Source organism: Tursiops truncatus, chromosome 11 (assembly GCF_011762595.2).
Source record: "Tursiops truncatus isolate mTurTru1 chromosome 11, mTurTru1.mat.Y, whole genome shotgun sequence".
In the NCBI taxonomy this organism is placed as follows: Eukaryota; Metazoa; Chordata; class Mammalia; order Artiodactyla; family Delphinidae; genus Tursiops; species Tursiops truncatus.
In genome coordinates, this window is record NC_047044.1 from 78,367,574 (window position 1) to 78,386,264 (window position 18,691).

Genomic DNA, 18,691 nt, shown 5'->3' on the forward strand with positions numbered 1-18,691 from the left:
TTAGAGGGTTTGCCTTCCTAATTTAGGGCTTCATATTCATCTGATTGAGAGGACAGACGTTCTGCAACCTTAGGGTGGAGTGGCCTTATAAGTAAATATTGATAATGAGAAGCAGAATTTTGGAATTGGGCAGTTTAACAGATTTCTCACTTACTCTGGGACCATGTTTTCTTTCTTTCTTTCATTCTTTTTGTTGTTAATTCTTTATTTTTATAAGCTATGTTTTCTTATTGTGTTCAAGAATGGTGAATATTCAAATACTAGTATCCAGAAGAATTCCAGAATTTAAGTGCTTTTAAAAATTTGCTTTCGGGCTTCCCTGGTGACGCAGTGGTTGAGAGTCCGCCTGCCGATGCAGGGGACACAGGTTCGTGCCCCGGTCCAGGAGGATCCCACGTGCCGTGGAGCGGCTGGGCCCGTGAGCCAGAGCCGCTGAGCCTGCGCGTCCGGAGCCTGTGCTCCACAACGGGAGAGGCCACAGCAGTGAGAGGCCCGTGTACAGCAAAAAAAAGAAAAATAAAATAAAATTTGCTTTCCTCCATATGAAATTTTCCTTTGATAGTCTTATAACTTGTGTTGACTATGTCCTCAGTAATTGTAGAGTTTTCCTTATTCTTGGGAAACTAAATACTAAAGTTTTTAGGGGTGAAGTGTCATGTGTTTATAACTTTTCAAATGGTTCAGGAGGAAAAATCAAGTATGTGTAACTCCGTGTGTGTGTGTGTGTGTGTGTGTGCGCATGCTCACATGCAGAGAGAAAGAGAAACTAGGTAAAGTGTCTACAAGTATATATTGTGCTTTTTAGCATTTCTTTATGGGTGGGGAGATAACCATTTCTCACTAAGGTTGGCAACACCTGAAGGTCAGGCAGTCTACACAGCAGCACAACTTTGGGGAAAACAGGCATGCATACATTGCTAAGGAAAATGGCATAGTCTCTTGGAAGGGAGTTTGGCAATATCTGCAAAATGACATATGCATTTACCTTTTGACCCAGCAATCCCACTTCTAGAAATTAAATCCAAAGATACGGTGGAAAAAAAGTGATGTTGTATATGAGATTATTCGTTTTGTTACTTGTAATGACAGAAGACTGGAAGCAACCCAAGTGATACATCGACACAATGGAGGAACATGCAACTTTAAAAAAAAGAGACAGAAAGATATCTATATACTGATACGAAATTATCTCCAGGATGTATTTTAAATAACAAAAATAAATTAACAAGAAAAAAAAAAAGAATCACAGAGCATTTGACCTTTGTGGGATGTGTTAGTACTGATAGGACAACTACAGTGGTTGTATTTCACTTAAAAAAAAAAGGAGTAACTGGAGTTGGTAGAGTGGAGGATGAGAAGGACAGGGCTGACCTTCATTGGTCCTAGACCAAAAGCGAATCATTATGAGTCTTTTGTTATGTAGACACCGTGATCCCTAAAACAATATCCACTCACATAGGTGATGACAATATATTTATAATTTTGGCAAAATATTGAACTTATCAGAACTTAAAGATGAAGTCACTTTATATTGGAAACTTGATCAATGTCTTATAAGGCTCTGTTGTGCTAATAGGCAAAGAGGTTTTGTAATGCCCACATGAAATTGTTTTAATTTCCCACGTTACTTGTCTTCCTAAAGCTTGCAGTTTAGTTACAGCTTAGTAAAAACAGGTAGGGCCTGACACAAAAATCATAGCAAAGCACTGTGGTAGCATAGTTGTTTCATGCTATAATAGAAATTTGCAAACTTGAGTTTTGAAGTGTAAACAGAATGGAATGAAACAATATATTCTCACTCAGTGTGCACACTGTGGTAGGTTTATTATTTTAGTTACGCTCCTTTCAAGAAAAATTTCCTTTAAAAACTGAACCAGTAGCTCAGATATTGATATCTTTCAAATTAATGTATTATGTTTTCTTCCTGTACTCCATCTCATATAGTTTAAAATGAACAACAGCAATTGAAATTGGTTTTAAATATTATCATTCAAATGACAGGAAGTAGATAGAATTATTTTGTAAATTCTTAGCAAAGAAATAATACAAAAAGTATGTCAAAATAGGAATGTAGTTTTCATTGATTTGGTCAATGAGGAATGTGCCATATAAACTCTTGAGTTTAGTAGAAACCTTGTAGATGTAAAGTGACCTTTTTGAGAAAACAGTAAAAAATGATTCTGTTCTTTTGATTGCTTCAAAAGCTAACCATACAAAGAATACAGAATAATTTGCTTATTTCTGGAGAGCTTGGTCTAGTAGGACAATTCATAAAGAGATTTGGATGTCCCTCTTGTTCAGGAGGGCTGGAGGGCTTCATATTGACTGTATACAAGTAACCTAATGATGTGAATCCTGTTTGTCTCTTCCTCCTCTCTCTCCCCTTCCTTTTGCCTTCCTTTAGGAACGTGTCATTAACCATGCTGCAGGCAGCCATGGAGTCTCTGGGATTTTTATGAAATATGATCTCAGCTCTCTTATGGTGACAGTTACTGAGGAGCATATGCCATTCTGGCAGTTTTTTGTAAGGCTTTGTGGTATTGTTGGAGGAATCTTTTCAACAACAGGTTAAGATTCATTCCTTTTTTTGTCTAATTTCTAAAAGTTCTGCTAACATTAAAAATCAAGATGCTTTTACTTAAAAGGGGAAAGAAATACACATTCTCATGTTTTGATACTTAAAGAACTTTTTCTTTAAGATTTAATTTCAAACCTCAAAAATTGTATTGATTAAGCGTTACACATAACTAAGTTCACTGCATTCAGTGATTTATGGGAGATTACTTAGTGTGCTAGAGAGAGCCTAGGATTGGACCCAAGTTCTGTCATTTACATGGTGATAGCTTTGTGTAGGTCACCTAAATTTTCTGAAATTGTTTTCTCTATATAAAAATGAGAATAATAATATCTAACTTGCAAGTGTGTTATAGGATTAGATGAGAAAATGCCTAGAAATAGTAGATACTTTGAATGTAAATTTTCTTTTTCAGTTAAGGTATTTTTAACTGTACACAACGTAAAATTGTATTTTATGGTATGTTGAACTATGAAATATGTGAAACCAAATTTTTAGTCAGTAATGTTTTTATGACTTTTGGTCTTTTCGCCATAAGATTATGGGATTCTCTCAAAGATAACTTGCAGAATTGTAATTCTGAAAATTTGATAGTTGAGTATAATAGATAAGGAAACAGTTCCTTTTTTATCCTAACCTCTATTTAATATTACATGGGGTTTATATAGTTTGAATTATATTTTTAAAATGGATGAATAGCTTTTCTTATGAAAGTTTTTATCACTGCTTTATTTAGATTCATTTAAATTTATGGTGCTAGTAGTATTTATTTTTCAAAATTGTGTAGGTGTGAGACATATTAAGCACCTTTGAAAAGATTGCTTTGTCAAGGTCATGAATTATGTGGCTTTGTGATTTTGAAAAGAAATTCATTTATTTTAAAATTCAATTGTCTTGATATTTTTGACTGTGGAAGTGAATAAAGCAAACTGTTTCCTTCCTTATCTATTCCTTTATAATAGTTTTTTATTCTTACTTACAAAATTAGGAAATGAATAACTTAGGAAGAAATTTCATTAAAAGCATAATTTAATTAAAAACATAAACTTATTTTTTATTACAGGCATGTTACATGGAATTGGAAAGTTTATAGTCGAAATAATTTACTGTCGTTTCAGACTTGGAGCCTACAAACCCGTCAGTTCTGTAAGTGGTGTAGTATAAATGGTGCTGATCTCTAAGTCATAGTATCATTGTTAAATCTAAATAGTAGCTCTTGGCGCCCAGAAAGAAATTGCCCAAAATAAAGTGTTGTGTTTAGAGGAAATAGTGTAAGGAATAAAACTAATGCTTTGGTCTTTTTATTCCTCCCTAGGTTCCCTTTGAAGATGGCCACACAGACAACCACTTACCTCTTTTAGAAAATAATACACATTAGCACCTCCCAAGTAAAGGAGAAAAACTTTTTGTCTGAGATGTAAAACGTTTTTAATAATAAAATATTGTGCAATATATTCAAAGAAAAGAAAATATGAATGAGAAGCAGGAATCACCCTAGGGGAAAAAAAAAAAAAGAAAAAAACCCAAACTGAAATCCTATGTGTGTTGTGTCTGTTACAAATGTCCTAGAAGAAATTATACAGCTAATCTAATCAGTGAATAAGCCCAACTGGAATATTGCGTTGAAGATGACCCCTTCTGATATTTTCATAGCAACGGCAGTATCGAAATCAAACCTTGCTTCTTGATGACAAAGAGCCTGAAGGAAGAAGTCAAACCACATCTAAAGAAAATGGCATTGATAAGTGCAAATGTTTGCATCTGTTTGTTTTTAAAAGATATGATGTCAGAATAAAATATGTAAAACATGTGGAAAACTAGTCTAGACTTTAAAAAGTGTGGTCAGGTCACATTGTTAATAAAGGAAGAGAGGGCGGGGCCCCTGTGTTATAGCCATATTACTGTTAAGCCATAACGACAAGACCATTTATCCAATAATTCAGTCTTAGGACGGTTACTGCTTTTCTTTAAACTCTGGCGATTGACTTTTCTGATCAGGGCAGGGTCGTGAAAGACTAAGGTGAATTCTTACAGGGGCAGGTACATAGATGCTATAATATGTAACAGAGGTATCATTCACAAATTATATAGTGGGCACTTATACAGGGAGAAGAAAGCACATGTTTAAAAAAATGCTAAGTTTCCTAATCTGATCCTTATTATTGGTATACTTTGGGAACAGGGGGTGAGTAATAAAAAGATCAACTACTAATGATGAAAATTACCAGTCTGTAAAAGATTAAGAGGATAAGTAGCATATTTTGTGTGTGTTGTGGTGAGTGGGCAACAGGGTAACTAAATAAAATAGAAGCATGAGGCAAATATTTAAGTAAGACAAGATAATGTCAGATCTGAGAGATTATAATATTAAACAATGTCCGTTAAACTGTAAAACTGTATTATGAAAGAAGTATCTGCATTCAGAATGTCCTGAATGTGATTGATTTTGTATTAGATTGTGTTGGTCTAGCTTTCTTACTATTTAAGGATTGATTTTAAATTTATACACTATAAAAGATTGAAAATAATGAGAGGGGTATATCACTCAGGTGCTGTTAAAAACTAAATTTGGAATATGTGTGCCAATATCATTTTTCCTTTTGTAATACTTAATGATAGTAGAGGAATCATCAACCAGTCTTCATGGTTTAAGTCATTTAGGGAAATGGGGAGACAAAATTCCAGGTAAGTAACAAGGCCAAGACTAAAAGACAAGATTTAAAATGGTGGTTTTTAGAGAACAGGCCATCACAAGTTAGAGTTTTTCAAATTGCATTCTTTTCAAAGGTAAAAGAAAAGTCAAACAGTTGGGGCAGATAATGTAATGGAGAGGAGAAATACTGATAAAACTACTTTTCATTCAAGCTTATGTGGAATGGTATTTTGCAGATAATAACAAGTGTCATTGTTTAAGATATACAGTTTATCACTGAGCCATTAAATTAACTGATTAATATAGGTAACAAACATGCTTTGAAAGGTTTTTGAATTCAGAAGATTCCAAATAATGAATGGTCGTCTCCGTATTTCTCATTTCTTTTCTTCAGATATTATTTCCAATGAAGGTAGACTAGGAAAAGGAATTTTAATTAGAATTAAAATTTTAGCTGTTTTAGACTGAATGTCGGTTCTGTGAATCTGCTTGTCAGAAAGTTCAATTAAGTTTCAGGGTTTTTTTTTTAATAGGAAAAATATTGATTTAGAATTATTTTCTTTCAGTTAGGATTATGACAGTTAAGTATCTTTAAGAAGGCTTTTAAAAATTATTCTCGTACTTATATATGATTTTTAATTGTTTCTGTGTTTTCCAAATACCATATTAAAATTTTAATGGAATTAATCTGTCCCATTAAAACTGACTATAAAAGGAATTTCTTTGAAGCAAAATCCTACTTTGCCATTGATTTCCATTTTAAAAGTTAAGAAAGGTTTCCACCTGAAACTCCTCAAATAGGGTCAGATTTGGGGCAATCAAAGTATTAAGATTCTGACCAGCCCTTTGTATGATGAATGATGAAGTATACTTGCATGTTAGGATTTATTAGGAGTTTTTGACCTCACCAAGTGTTTCTTTTCCATTGCAGAGAACACTGTACTGGCCTATCATGTAGCCTTGGTGTGTGCCTGGGGTGCCTCCAGTAGGATACCCAACTTTATTACTCAATCCTCTTTATTAGGGCATTCATAATATCTATATATATATTCCATCCTAAATATTTTTAAGAGTTGAGATCTCAAATTATGTGAAATGTGTTTTTTTTAAAACTGTTTGCATATATTGGCCTATAAAAGGAGATGAAACGTTTAGGTGAATAATTCTCTGCTACAGTATTTGTACACCTCAGACTACCTCCTGGTAAAAGCTTAACTCAATATGAGAAGTACAAAATTATTTCTAATTCTCAACTTAGGTGATTAATACTACACTTTTCTCGTATACATTTTATGATATAAAGCACTGAATTTTTATAATAAATAATTTACTAATGCAGACAAAGTTTACAATCTTTAATACTAACTAATTTTGGAATTCATAAAGGAATGACTAAGATCTCCTAAGTTTTTAATGGTATAAGTAGACATATGTTATGCATTGTCTTTTTATGTCTTAGGTTAGTAATTCAAGTAACAAAATAAATTTATATGCAACCCCCTTGCTTCAAAATTTAAAATTTTGAATCTTAAACTTCAGTTCGAGATGCATAATTTTGAATGTTCAAAAATTAATTAAACATGACTCTTAGGATCTTTAAAAATCTCATCATGCCCTTTAACCTAGTACTTAAGTTCCTCCCTTTCTATTTGGAGCTGTAGCAAACCTTCAAAGTGAGTCACCTTTTGTCAGCACTATCCAAATAGATCACTATTTGTTCACTACCTTATGGTATGATGTCTGGAGTAATATCCAAGTAATTTCTTTATTGTAGTTCCCCCCCAGCCCTTTTGAAATATTTTAGTGACAGTATCACTTATCATTATTTTAAGAGTAGGAAACAAACTGCCTTGGATTTTTTGGTTTTCTTGTAGTTTTTTTATTGTGTTGTTTTAAGAGAAAAAAACCATAAAAGACTCATTTAGTGTCTCAATCCTGAACATTTGGACTCTAAATAAAATAAATTGTACAACTTCTTTGTCCCTTTACGATCATGTACCCCCAAATAAGGCTCAGTTCCTCGTATTTTTCTTTTTCCTTCTAGGAAAACTACAGCAATCTTTATCACTCAGTTACATTTCCTTTGCTTCAGATGGAGCTAAATTGTTGTATGAGATTGGATTCATTCTGTATTTTTCGTGTTATGAATGGACGAGTGATGAAAATTGAGCAGTTGACTCAAGTTTATAAAGCTGTAAGCAGATTATAATCAGCAAAACATTTAATAGTTTTGTTTCAGCAACTCCAAGTTGTACTGGATATTTATCAAAAGAAATTAGATGAACAATTCTTCCAAACATCGTAACTCATTTATGCTATTTGTGTAATGATTTTAAGGTAAAACTCAGAATGAGAAGGTGTGGGGGGAAGGTGTACATTGATGAAAGCTACATACTAAAGCAGACCTTCAGCAACACGGCATATAATTATGTAATGAATATTTTGTAAATTCTGTTTCCAAGCAACTATGCAAGTCAATTTGGTGATTTCTTGTATTATACTTACCTTTAATTTCTTTAAGATATTTTTCTAGGATTGATGAAAGTTCCCCAACCCCACATCTCCCCAACCGATTCACAGTTCCAGCTTGGAACTGCTATTTCAAATAAAGTAGGGACACACATAAAATGTTCACCTGTGTGTTAAGAGAGCTGTTTCTAGCTATTAAAACTCAATTTCAGTTACATATCCTTTGTCATAATTGTATCTACACCTCACAGGGCATTCCTGTCTTTCAAGCCAGTTACATCCCTAAAACCAGCAATTTCTATTTTTATTTTGTAATTAAAAAATATATTTTAGTTTATTTATTTTTGGCTGCCTTGGGTCTTCGTTGCTGCACGCGGGCTTTCTCTAGTTGCAGTGAGCAGGGGCTACTCTTCGTTGCGGTGTGAGGGCTTCTCATTGCGGTGGCTTCTCGTTGCAGAGCACGGGTTCTAGGCGCCTGGGCTTCAGTAGTTGTGGCTCGCGGGCTCTGGAGTGCAGGCTCAGTAGTTGTGGCACACGGGCTTAGTTGCTTCGTGGCATGTGGGATCTTCCCGGACCAGGGCTTGAACGCATGTCCCCTGCATTGGCAGGTGGATTCTTAACCACTGCGCCACCAAGGAAGCCCTATTTTGTAATTTTTAAAAATATTTTTTAAAAGTAATTTAGGCAGTGAGCATTTTTCCATATCTCTCTGTGGGCACATGGGACAGTCATTACTTTTTACTCTAGATTATGTTCCTAGAATATAATTATTAGATTTGCAGTTACAGAGAAAAATAGCTGTGGAAATTTGCATGTGATTCACATGAACTTTAAAAATTATTGATGTTTTTGGAAGCTTTAGGCTGACGTACTTTGTTATGTTCACTGTGAGATAACACACTATTTGGGTATTAGTCCCTTCTCAGATCAGTCTATTTACCTTGAGATTCTAAATCAGTTTATTAAAGTGAGCTGTTAACTGGAGATGACGTTAGGTTAGTATAAAATGTGAGAAATGTTTTTCTGATTTGTGTGCTCATCTGCCTCAACTTTTTCTAGTATTAATTGCCTCAGGTGGTGACTGTCTTCAACTCTGTTATGTTTGTTACTGTAGCATATATCTTATGGGTGCAGAATATAGGGATTACCAAAACTTCTTTTTAAACATAAGCTTTTCTTTGTCCTCACTGTCCCCTTCTTCCCAAAAGTAGAAGGTTCTTTCTCATTGGAGTGTATATATTAGGCGCTCAAATTAGTTTCACTTGGTCTTGATGTAAAATAACTAGAGATTTTCTTTCATGCAGATACCTACTTTTACTGCTTAATCATCACAAGCTGCTTAATCATCACAAGAGAACTTTATTCATGTCATTTCTCTAATGTCACGGGTAGAACATGCTTCAACATGTAAATGTAACCCTATTAATGGTGTCTGAAAAAAATGAAGCGTTATGGGTATGTGTTAATTTATATTCAACTGGTAGTTTATTTAGATTATATCATTTTTCTAGGGAGGAGGTGGGAGATCAACTGCAGTAGTCAAACACTAGAAGAGAGGAAACCATTTTTTAATTCAAATTTTCATTTAATCAAGTCAAAATGTGAATACTTGATCAGTGGAATTTATTGAATTGGTGAAACATAAAATAATCAAAAGATAGTAAATTCTTAGAACTATTATGTTTTGTCCAATTTCATTGAATTGTATCTTGATTTCATTTTTATCATTATCTACAGTTTGTATCTTAATCAATGTAACTCAAACATGTCATACAGACATCTCAAACTGAAGATATCCAGGTACTTTGTTTCAGAACTGGCTTGTCTGCCCTGGGAAGTAGTTCCCAGAACTTAGATGAGATTGGGAAAGACACTGCCCAGAAGCATCCCCACCAAATGCCCTTTATGAGGTTCAGAAAAATCTCAAGTAATATTGGGCTAGAAGTCATCCTCATGGCCCTAGTATACTTCGGCCACCTAGTGTGCCTTTCTGAGTATTAACCAGTTATCATCTCAGAAAGTGAGCATAAATATAACTGTCGTTAACATCTTATGCTCATGTAATTTTCAAGTAGTTGTGATTCTTTTTAGTTGCTTAGGCCCCAGGTACTGTATTTGAATCATAATCCATGTTTTTAACACGAGATGCTGCAATCCAACGTGCACTCATCTCTCAAATATGAGGAAAGTTGGAATAACAGTTATATTAATATAGGATCTTGAGATTCGTTTTTTACTCATTTGCATTATACATAAAATATTTCTAAACAAAACAACACCTGTTCTCTAAACTTAGAGTCACTTAATGAAGTCTGTCCTCTTCTGCTGCACATTCTACAGGTAACACTCTGCAACTGGAGTGATGAAGATACTAGCAAATCCTGGTGAAAGAGTAAACTTCCCCACTTACAGAAAAAGCTAAAACTAGCATTTAAAATTTTATTTGAAATTTTGCTTTCCTCAATGGCAAAGATCAGGGGAATGGGTTTTTACATGATTCTAGCCTAGGACCTTCCTCTAACATTAGTCACTCTAATCTCTAATCGAGGCCTGAGCAATATAAACTTAAATATAAAGGATTTGGAGACTTCAGTGAAGAAGAGGGAAACCCTTAGGAGGTTATCAGGAAAACTGGTGATTCAAAAGATTTAGAAATAATAGAGGTCAAATTCAAATTACGGGAACTAATTTTTACTTAAAAGCATAATAAACAGTCCCAATGAAAATACGCTTGAGCTTTCACTTTATACATAATTATTTACACCTCTTGGTTTTTTTTAGGTTTCAGAAGTGGGCATAGTTAAGGAAAATGTTAAATGTGAACCCACTTTTCTAATTCCCCCCAGCCCTCAACCAGGACTCCATGGTATAATACAAAAGAAAGCAGAAACCTCGGTGGAGAATTATTTCTCTAACAGCATTTGTGAAGATGTTGAGACCTTCCTTCCTCTACTTGCCTTGATTTTAAACCTTTATACTAAGTACACTAGAATGGTTCAAAGGTTAGAACTGCCTTTCTTTAGCATAGCTCAGCTTCTACCATGTATTCTTCCATGTTTATTGAGTTGAAATTAGTCCTCTCAAGGAGGAAAAAGCTAACTATGGGAAGATGGGTGTACTTTGGTGTTTTATATTCAAGAGCATAGAATAGAGTGTTAGGAAACAATGTTTTCCTAACATATGTATGATTATAGGCTAGGATATGACTTTCCTTCTCTCACTGAAATAAAAATGTATAGTTAAGAAATAAGGATGAATACATGACAGCACATTTGACAGGTAATGACTTGGACATATTTGTTACTACCTAATCTTGAGAACCACAGCTGCTGTTTTAGAGGTATCTGAGAGGTTCCAAACAAAAGGAGATCGCCAAATGTTCTCAGACCTTGAGTGTGCTGGACGCCCTAAAGTAGGAGAGGAATTTGTAACAAAAGCTCACGATGAAGAACCACACATTCCGAGCCACCTGAGATCTTGCAATGAGAAGGCGCCAGGCGATGAGGAAGAGGGCGGTATTAAAGAGGTAGTGAATATTTCGGAGCCTGGAAACAGACATATATAACCAAAGTCAAAACAGTACCAAATACCCAACTATGTTATTTGAAGCATAAATGTATCTTTTCCTGGCTATGACCAGCAAATAACTAAGTGCTCAGGTATGTGGCACTACCTGATGGCCTTTTGATTTTGATATCTCTCATTTCCACCACATGCCTTCTGAGTAATCATTTCTATAGTATTCCCCTGACTAGTTTCCCTTTCTCATACCTGCTTTAACCTGTCTTATAATCATGGCTAACATAATCTTTCTTAAATATACTTTGATCATATTACTATATATCAAAAACCTTCCCTGGTTCTTGTTCACTAGAGGGTAAGTTCTAAAGTTCTTGCTATGCAACGTTCCTCTCAGTTTGCAATTACTTTTCCCATACTTATCATCTCTGCATTAAAAACCCTTCGCTTCTACCAGAATTATGTCAGATTACTATAATTCTTTGTCCCTTAGGGATTAATTATTGAAAGAAATTTCAGGCAGTCAAAGGTCTTGAAGAGTGGTTAACTGGTTCGCCCATGTTAAATAGCACAATCAGGTTTCCTGCCTGTTGGGTATTCTTTCTCTATACCACATTAGGACAGGATGTTGGTAGAAGAAACAAACTTGGGTTCATATCTGGCTCCTGCACTTACCATGTGCGACTTGCCCACTTACCTTCTTTGAGCGTAAATAGCTCTTTGATAAAAGTGGGATAACAGAAATAATACCTGCCTCACAGGGATGTGGTAAAGTCTAAATGAAACAGTATATTACAGGGTATATAGTACAAAGGCTCAAAAAAAAATTAATTCCTCTCCTTCCCCACTCATATTTCATGTCTGGTATAAAATCAGGTACACATGGTAAGTGCTCAGTAAATATTAACTGACCGATTATATTTACCTTTTTAAGTGTTGCTTTGCTTCTGGGATCCCAGCCATATCCTCTTTCAATAAGTACTTCTTAACTCCTAAAACATAATTTTCAATGTATTCCAACCAATTCAACTGGCGCACATCGAAGTTGAATACCTGAAAGGCAAGAAGAGATTATGGATTGTCAGAATTGCACTGCTGGACGATCACTTTGTTCATTTGATGAAGTTTCTTTTACCTAAATGAGGGACATTCAGTTTGGAAGATTTAGGTTGTACCCCTCCAAACGAGATGATTTGAGCTGTTATTTTAAAGGCAGTAACAATATGGATTACCATTTATATATGAATATTTAAACATGGATCAAGCACAAATATTTGACCTTTAGGAAGTCTTGGAAATTTAAAGGAACTGGTATTAGTCTGGTGAAGGTTAATTTCATTTCAAGTAAATAAGGATTAATTATTTTTTTAAAGACAATAAATATGTTAGGGACCAAAACAAATTATATATGTCTTTTTCTTTTCATTATTCTTAAATTTTGGTGTTGTTCCCTTGCCCTAGCACCCTTTCCTGAAATATCACTACTTCATTATGCTGATTAAGGAAAACTTTGGACTTAAGTTTAAACCAAAGGCTTAAATCAAAGCTTTAAGGACTAACTTAGCAGAATTTATATTCTATCTTTGATTTTGAGATGTTATCCGTTATGTTTCTTAGTGTGCCATAAAACGAAGCCCTTCAGAAACATTCAGAGTGGTAAGAACAGCTTTGCTTCTCCTAGAACACTAGTGTATTTTCTTTTCTTAGACAAAGAATGCCATGAAACTATATTTTCTTTTCACTTTGCCACCAGAAATCTTAAGACAAATTTCCTGCTTAATTGCAATGACTTAGTAGGATCTTGTAGACTGCATATGAATGTTCTGTTTTTCCATTCTTACTCTTGATTTCATATTTTAGTACATATTTTTCCTGGTTTGATGTTTTATTTCTGTTTTGTTCTTTTATTACATGTATTTATTGCAAGTTATCCCAAATCTTTGTGAAATAAATTGGAGTATTAACAAAGAAGGCAGATGAAATTAACGAGTTCCAGAGAGTTTCACAGACTTGTCCAAAAGCTGAATTGCTTTCCAAAAGTAATTCTGTATCACTTTGTTTGGATTTGTTTATTTTCCACAGTATCACTAAATGGTACTTATTCATCTATATAAACAGAGGCTTTTATTTTTATGCTATTTCATATTTCTAAGTTAGATTTCAGTGAAACCCTAGTTTGGAATCCTCATTCCATGTGGCAAATGAAACTGAATTCTGAGCCACACCAGAGTTTGGCAATTATATCCAAGTATTCAGGACTATTACCTTTGCTAAGATATTGGAAAGCATATGTTAAATCCACTGCAGTTTTGATTCTGTTTTTCACAAAATTTTTAGTTATTTTAGGTAAAAATATTTGTAAAATGAAACTCTAAGCTTATTACCTTTTGAATTATTTAGATGGGTAAATTCCATGGAGAAAATGCAATAAAGATAAGCCTATTTAACATTTGATGCTAATTTTAAAAATAATTTCTAATAGCCTGAGGGGGTTTAAAAAATAAGCTGGTTTGATCCATGCATTTTAAACACAGGTGCTTAGAAGAATTTTGTCTATACAGGCATGTAAACATTTCTGAAAAAAAAAAAAAAAGCTCTATTTCATGTCCATTTTAGAGGTTCACAGCAATGATTTCAGTTAAAATATCCATCTAAATCTCAACTGGTATATTTAACATCGTTTCTGACTGCAAGTAACCCTTAGTTTCCATGGTGGGAAGTAATTTTAGGACTTGGATTTGAATCATGCTCTATGAGGCTGGTATGTACGAGCTAGCAGGTGAGGCTAGCTAGCCATCTAACATTTACTTCTCAGCATGACTTGGTTTCTTCTATATGCATGACTTGGTTTCTTCTACATGCTGGCAAGCACAAGATAAATCAAGAAATTTATCTTTTCTTTCTTTTAAAAAAATTTTAGCGGAAAATGTCAAGAGAGTGAAATCTTTAAAGCTTAATTAAAAACTAAGGATATGCTCAAGGAATAAATGACTGAGAAAATGAAGCTAGGGACATGTACAAAGTACAGAAGATTTCTATATTTGTGAATTTCAGGACATTTGTGACTGCTAAGAAGCTAATATATAGAAATAAATGGCACTGATCCTAAGCAATTAATGTGAAGGTCTATCTTGAGAAATAAACGTCTGAATTGTCAAAGAGAAATCATTATAGGGAGGAAGACTGACAATGCTAGAGAGAGGGCAATGCTGATGCGGGTGGTCTTAGCTGGGCTAGAATGCAGAGGTGGAAGGGTTAGCTTATCTAAAAAGATAAGAAGGAAGGAACTGTAGCTTTGGAGATGCAGAACGATTTTGATTTGACAAGAACAGTGGATGAGAGAGCTCCTGGCCAGTAAAATTATTATTTTTCATTGAAGTCATATGTTTTGGAGGTTAGGGGGGAAAGATAGAGGTACTGAGGATTTGTTGAAAAGTTAACAGCTATGGAAGTCGAACAAAGATTGAAACAAAGTGTATGAGACCTGACTGCAGAACAGCAGTGAGAAGCCAGCCAAAGGCTAAGAACCTAGATCTCTTACCTACATTAAACTTGCTTCCTGCAACTGTGTTGATAGCATTCACTGATTTTCTTAGCCAAAAAAGAAAAAAATCTGTGTGTATAACAAAAACGTCCTTTATTCATCAGCTCTCCAGGTCAAATAATTCTAAATTCTGAATGGGTAAGGTTTTCCTGTTGGTTGTCAGTGCTGTACTCACTCTTTGGTCTTCAGGAGTCAGCTTGGACATCAGCATTTCTGTATTGTATGTGCTCCATTCCCAACTCCGGTTGATGAAATACTCCAGCATGGAAAGGGTTCTTAAAAGCCGATTCATGAGTTTTGTCATCCTGAGGTAAAGATCACATAGGAGCGAGTATCAGTGCACCACAGATGGCTGCTTCCCTGCTACTCTATAGGGATATATGACAAATCATGTTTGAAAAAATTATTTCTTCCCACGTTTTCAAATTCCACATTAAAACTCTTATTTTTTCCCCCTTCCATGTTAACACTCTGTCGAATGAAGGGAAGGGGATGAATCTAAAGGTGCTTGTTCTATCAGGCATTTTAATACCACTAAACTTCTTTCCCTCTTTTCTACCATCTCTTTCTCAAGAGTTGCAAATATTTTAAAAGCCTAGCCAGGTATCCATCCCTGATGACATACTGTTCGTTCTTTGAATTCTGAGGTAGACAATAAGAAAACTTATTTCTCTTTTTTATTGTATGTTCTTGGATTTTTTTTAAAAAACTAAATTGATTCGAGGTCTTATTATATAACTTCTAGGCAGAAGTGGTGACTGCATTAGCGTCCGATGAACCAAAAACAGTTATTAACTGTAATGGAGATTTAAGGGGAAAATAGTTTATTTGTTAATAATTTACTCAGGCGTAGTGCTGATATTTTTTAAAAATATTATTTCCACTAATTCCCATAACATCCCTGTTAGGTTGGTATTTATCTGCATTTTTATGTAAAGTAAACTTATGAAAGATTAAGTGGCTGTGATAATATAATGTGTCAAAGCCAAAATTCCAACTCAGTTTTGACGGACTTCAAAAAGCCTCTGTAAACTCACCCCCTGTATCCCATTGCTTGAGATGGATCACATCTTCTAACCCCATGGTCAGGACCTGCTGTTTGAACTTCCCAACTTTATAACAATTTGTAAAAAAACTTTTGTATTCTTTCTTATTTGATCCTCACAGTATGCTTCTGTGAGTTAGTCAGGGTCTATACTGTTTATCTTCATTTTACAGATGGATTAATAGGTTCAAGGTCACATGTCTAATGCTCAAGTCTAGATTTTCTGGTTACAGATCACCTTTGGCCTATAGAACATTCGATTTTTATCTTAATCAGTTAGGCTAATCTTGGTAATAGTTATTACTATAGTTGACCTCATAAAGACTTATGATGCTATTTGGGGAATTTGGTCTTATTTCTGGTCAAATCCTACTGCCCATATCCCTGATGACTCATGAGGTACTTCTCTCATGGTATCATGGGAAATTCTTAGGCAAGGAGGTAGAATCAATACAAGCATCATAATAGGGTTCCATTTACTATTGTTATCTAATATCTTGGCTGTAGACTGAATATTTATATCCTCCCACAATTCATCTGTTGAAACCTATTCCTCCTAATAGTGATAGCACTTGGAGAAGGAGTCTTTGGCAGATGGGTAGTGCCCTTATAAAAGGGGCCCCAGAAAGCTCCTTGGCCCTGCCAGCATGTGAGGACACAGAGAACATGGCTGTCTAGGAACCAGGAAGTGGGCCCTCAGCAGATGCCAGATCTACCAGCATCTTGATTTTAGACTTCTTAGTCTCCAGTACTGTGAGGAAATAAATTTCTATTTTTTGCAGAATCTAAGTTCCCTGACCAGGGATTGAACCTGGGCCATTGCACTGAAAGCCTGGAATCCTAGCTACTAGGCCAACAGGGAACTCCCAAATTTCTACTGTTTATAAGCCACCTAGTCTATGATATTCTGTTATAGCAGCCCAAACAGACTAAGGCAAACTTTATCCATTCTACAACCCTGATGTAATTGATATGATTTCAATAGATTTAATTTTTAAAAAGAATCATTGCACAATGATTATATAGTATATATAAGATATATACATTGTATATATAATATTGTATATTATATATACAATGGTGTAACATTGTATATACAGGACTATATCAGCATAATAGTATTTTTTTAGAAAGAAAGGATATATTTATTACTCTCATGTAGTAAAGATCTTCTCAATGCGTACAATGCAAAAGCTATAAAGGGAAAGTGATTCATTTTATCTCATAAAATGTTTAAACTTCTTTGGTAATAATAGTGACTACTATATTCTATGCACTCTTATGTCAAACCCTATGAAATAGGTATGATTACAATCCCCTTTTTACAAGTTAGAAGTTAGAGAAGTTAAGTAATTTAGGGCTCATATGGATAAATTGGTGAATCCAGGATTTAAATATGTAAGTCTGACTCCAAACTCCATGCTCTTAAGACCTGCATTATATATAGCTTCCCTTGTATTAAAAAAGCTTCATAATTAGAACTAAAATATAAGAAACTGACTTAGTAAATACATGAAATATATATTTACACACACACACACACACACAGAGCTTCCATAAATTAATAAGTACAACCCAATAGAAAAATAGGAGTATTACTCAGCCATAAAAAGGAATGAAATAGTGCCATTTGTAGCAACATGGTTGGACCTAGAGATTATCATATTAAGTGAAGTCAGACAAAGACAAATGTCATATAACTTATATGTGGAATCTAAAGAAAAATGATACAAATGAACTTATACAGAACAGAAATAAACTCACAGACATAAAAAAACAAACTTATGGTTACCAAAGGGGAAAAGTGGGGAGGAATAAATTTAAAATTTGGGATTAACAGATATACACTACTATATATAAAATAGATAAACAACAAGGACCTGAAAAAGAAGATATATATGTACATGTGTATATATGTATATCTGTATATTTGAATCACTTTGCTGTATACCTGGAACACTGTAGATCAACTATACTTCAATAAAAAAAGAAAAATTAAAAAAATAGGCGAGAAATAGAAGCAAGCAACTCATACCAGAGAAAACACGAAAGTCCAATACACAAATGAAGGCCCAGCCCCGCCAGCAATCCCGGAAGATGCAACTCAAAGTGACCAAGAGATGCTATTCCTTGTCATTAGTTCGACAATTCAAAATATTGATTTTTGCAAAGTATTAATGAGAGTGAGAAAGAAACAGACTTGTACTCTCACTTGCTATTGTGGGGGTGTAAATTGACAGAGCCTTCCTTTAAGGCAACCTGGTGGTAGTCATAAAATCCATATACTCTCCAATCTAGCAATCCCACCCCTCAGCCTCCACCCCAGATCTAGAGGTACATTCTAGAAAAAAGCATGTTTGTTGCCCCATTGTTTGTAATAGCAGGGGAAAAAGCACTAGCAGAATGACTTAGATTTTCATGGAACTCAAGTGAAAAAGTTAAAAGTATGTAGGATTGCTTTATACATACACAGAGATTTATACATACACTTACCTCAAAGCAACACTGTATATATGTCCATATATGGCTGTAAATACATAGACGATTACACACAAACACACATGGGGAAGAAAAGGGTCCAGAAAGATTCTAGCATTTTCTGCCATAAAGATTATTCTTAAGATTCCTATCACATAACAAACCTAACCATTTTCCATGAATATTACAATTTAATGCCTTACAAACAGAATACATAAATATTTTTATTGGGCTCCTTCCTCCTGTGTTTTCCTTTTGTACTTACCGAACTTTGCTCTTCAACCAGGTCTTCTTCTAACTCTGATATATTTGAAAGGCTTTAGCGTTTCTGCCAGGAATGTTTGGTTTTCCTTCTTCTCCCATCTTTATTTAATAAACCCCTCATACAAATATTTTCCCACAGACACA

At 34.5% G+C, this 18,691-nt stretch overlaps 2 protein-coding genes across 6 annotated transcripts in view; one reads left to right on the top strand and one right to left on the bottom strand.

Annotated features, from left to right (window-relative positions):
- ERGIC2 (ERGIC and golgi 2) overlaps positions 1–4,392 on the top strand; it is a 36,403-nt gene extending 32,011 nt beyond the window's left edge. For both annotated transcript variants that reach the window (XM_004320127.4, XM_019935793.3), the window contains exons 12-14: positions 2,405–2,567; positions 3,639–3,721; positions 3,891–4,392. In XM_004320127.4, the coding sequence (XP_004320175.1) occupies positions 2,405–2,567; positions 3,639–3,721; positions 3,891–3,953 (309 nt within the window). In that variant the 3' untranslated portion in view covers positions 3,954–4,392. The remainder of the gene's footprint in view (positions 1–2,404; positions 2,568–3,638; positions 3,722–3,890) is intronic.
- Positions 4,393–9,249: 4,857 nt separating this feature from the next.
- The window catches only part of FAR2 (fatty acyl-CoA reductase 2), a 137,646-nt gene continuing 128,204 nt past the window's right edge, over positions 9,250–18,691 (bottom strand). For all 4 annotated transcript variants that reach the window (XM_019935817.3, XM_073788891.1, XM_073788890.1 and 1 more), the window contains 3 exons: positions 14,936–15,065; positions 12,142–12,269; positions 9,250–11,242 (listed from right to left, as the gene is read on the bottom strand). In XM_019935817.3, the coding sequence (XP_019791376.2) occupies positions 11,080–11,242; positions 12,142–12,269; positions 14,936–15,065 (421 nt within the window). In that variant the 3' untranslated portion in view covers positions 9,250–11,079. The remainder of the gene's footprint in view (positions 11,243–12,141; positions 12,270–14,935; positions 15,066–18,691) is intronic.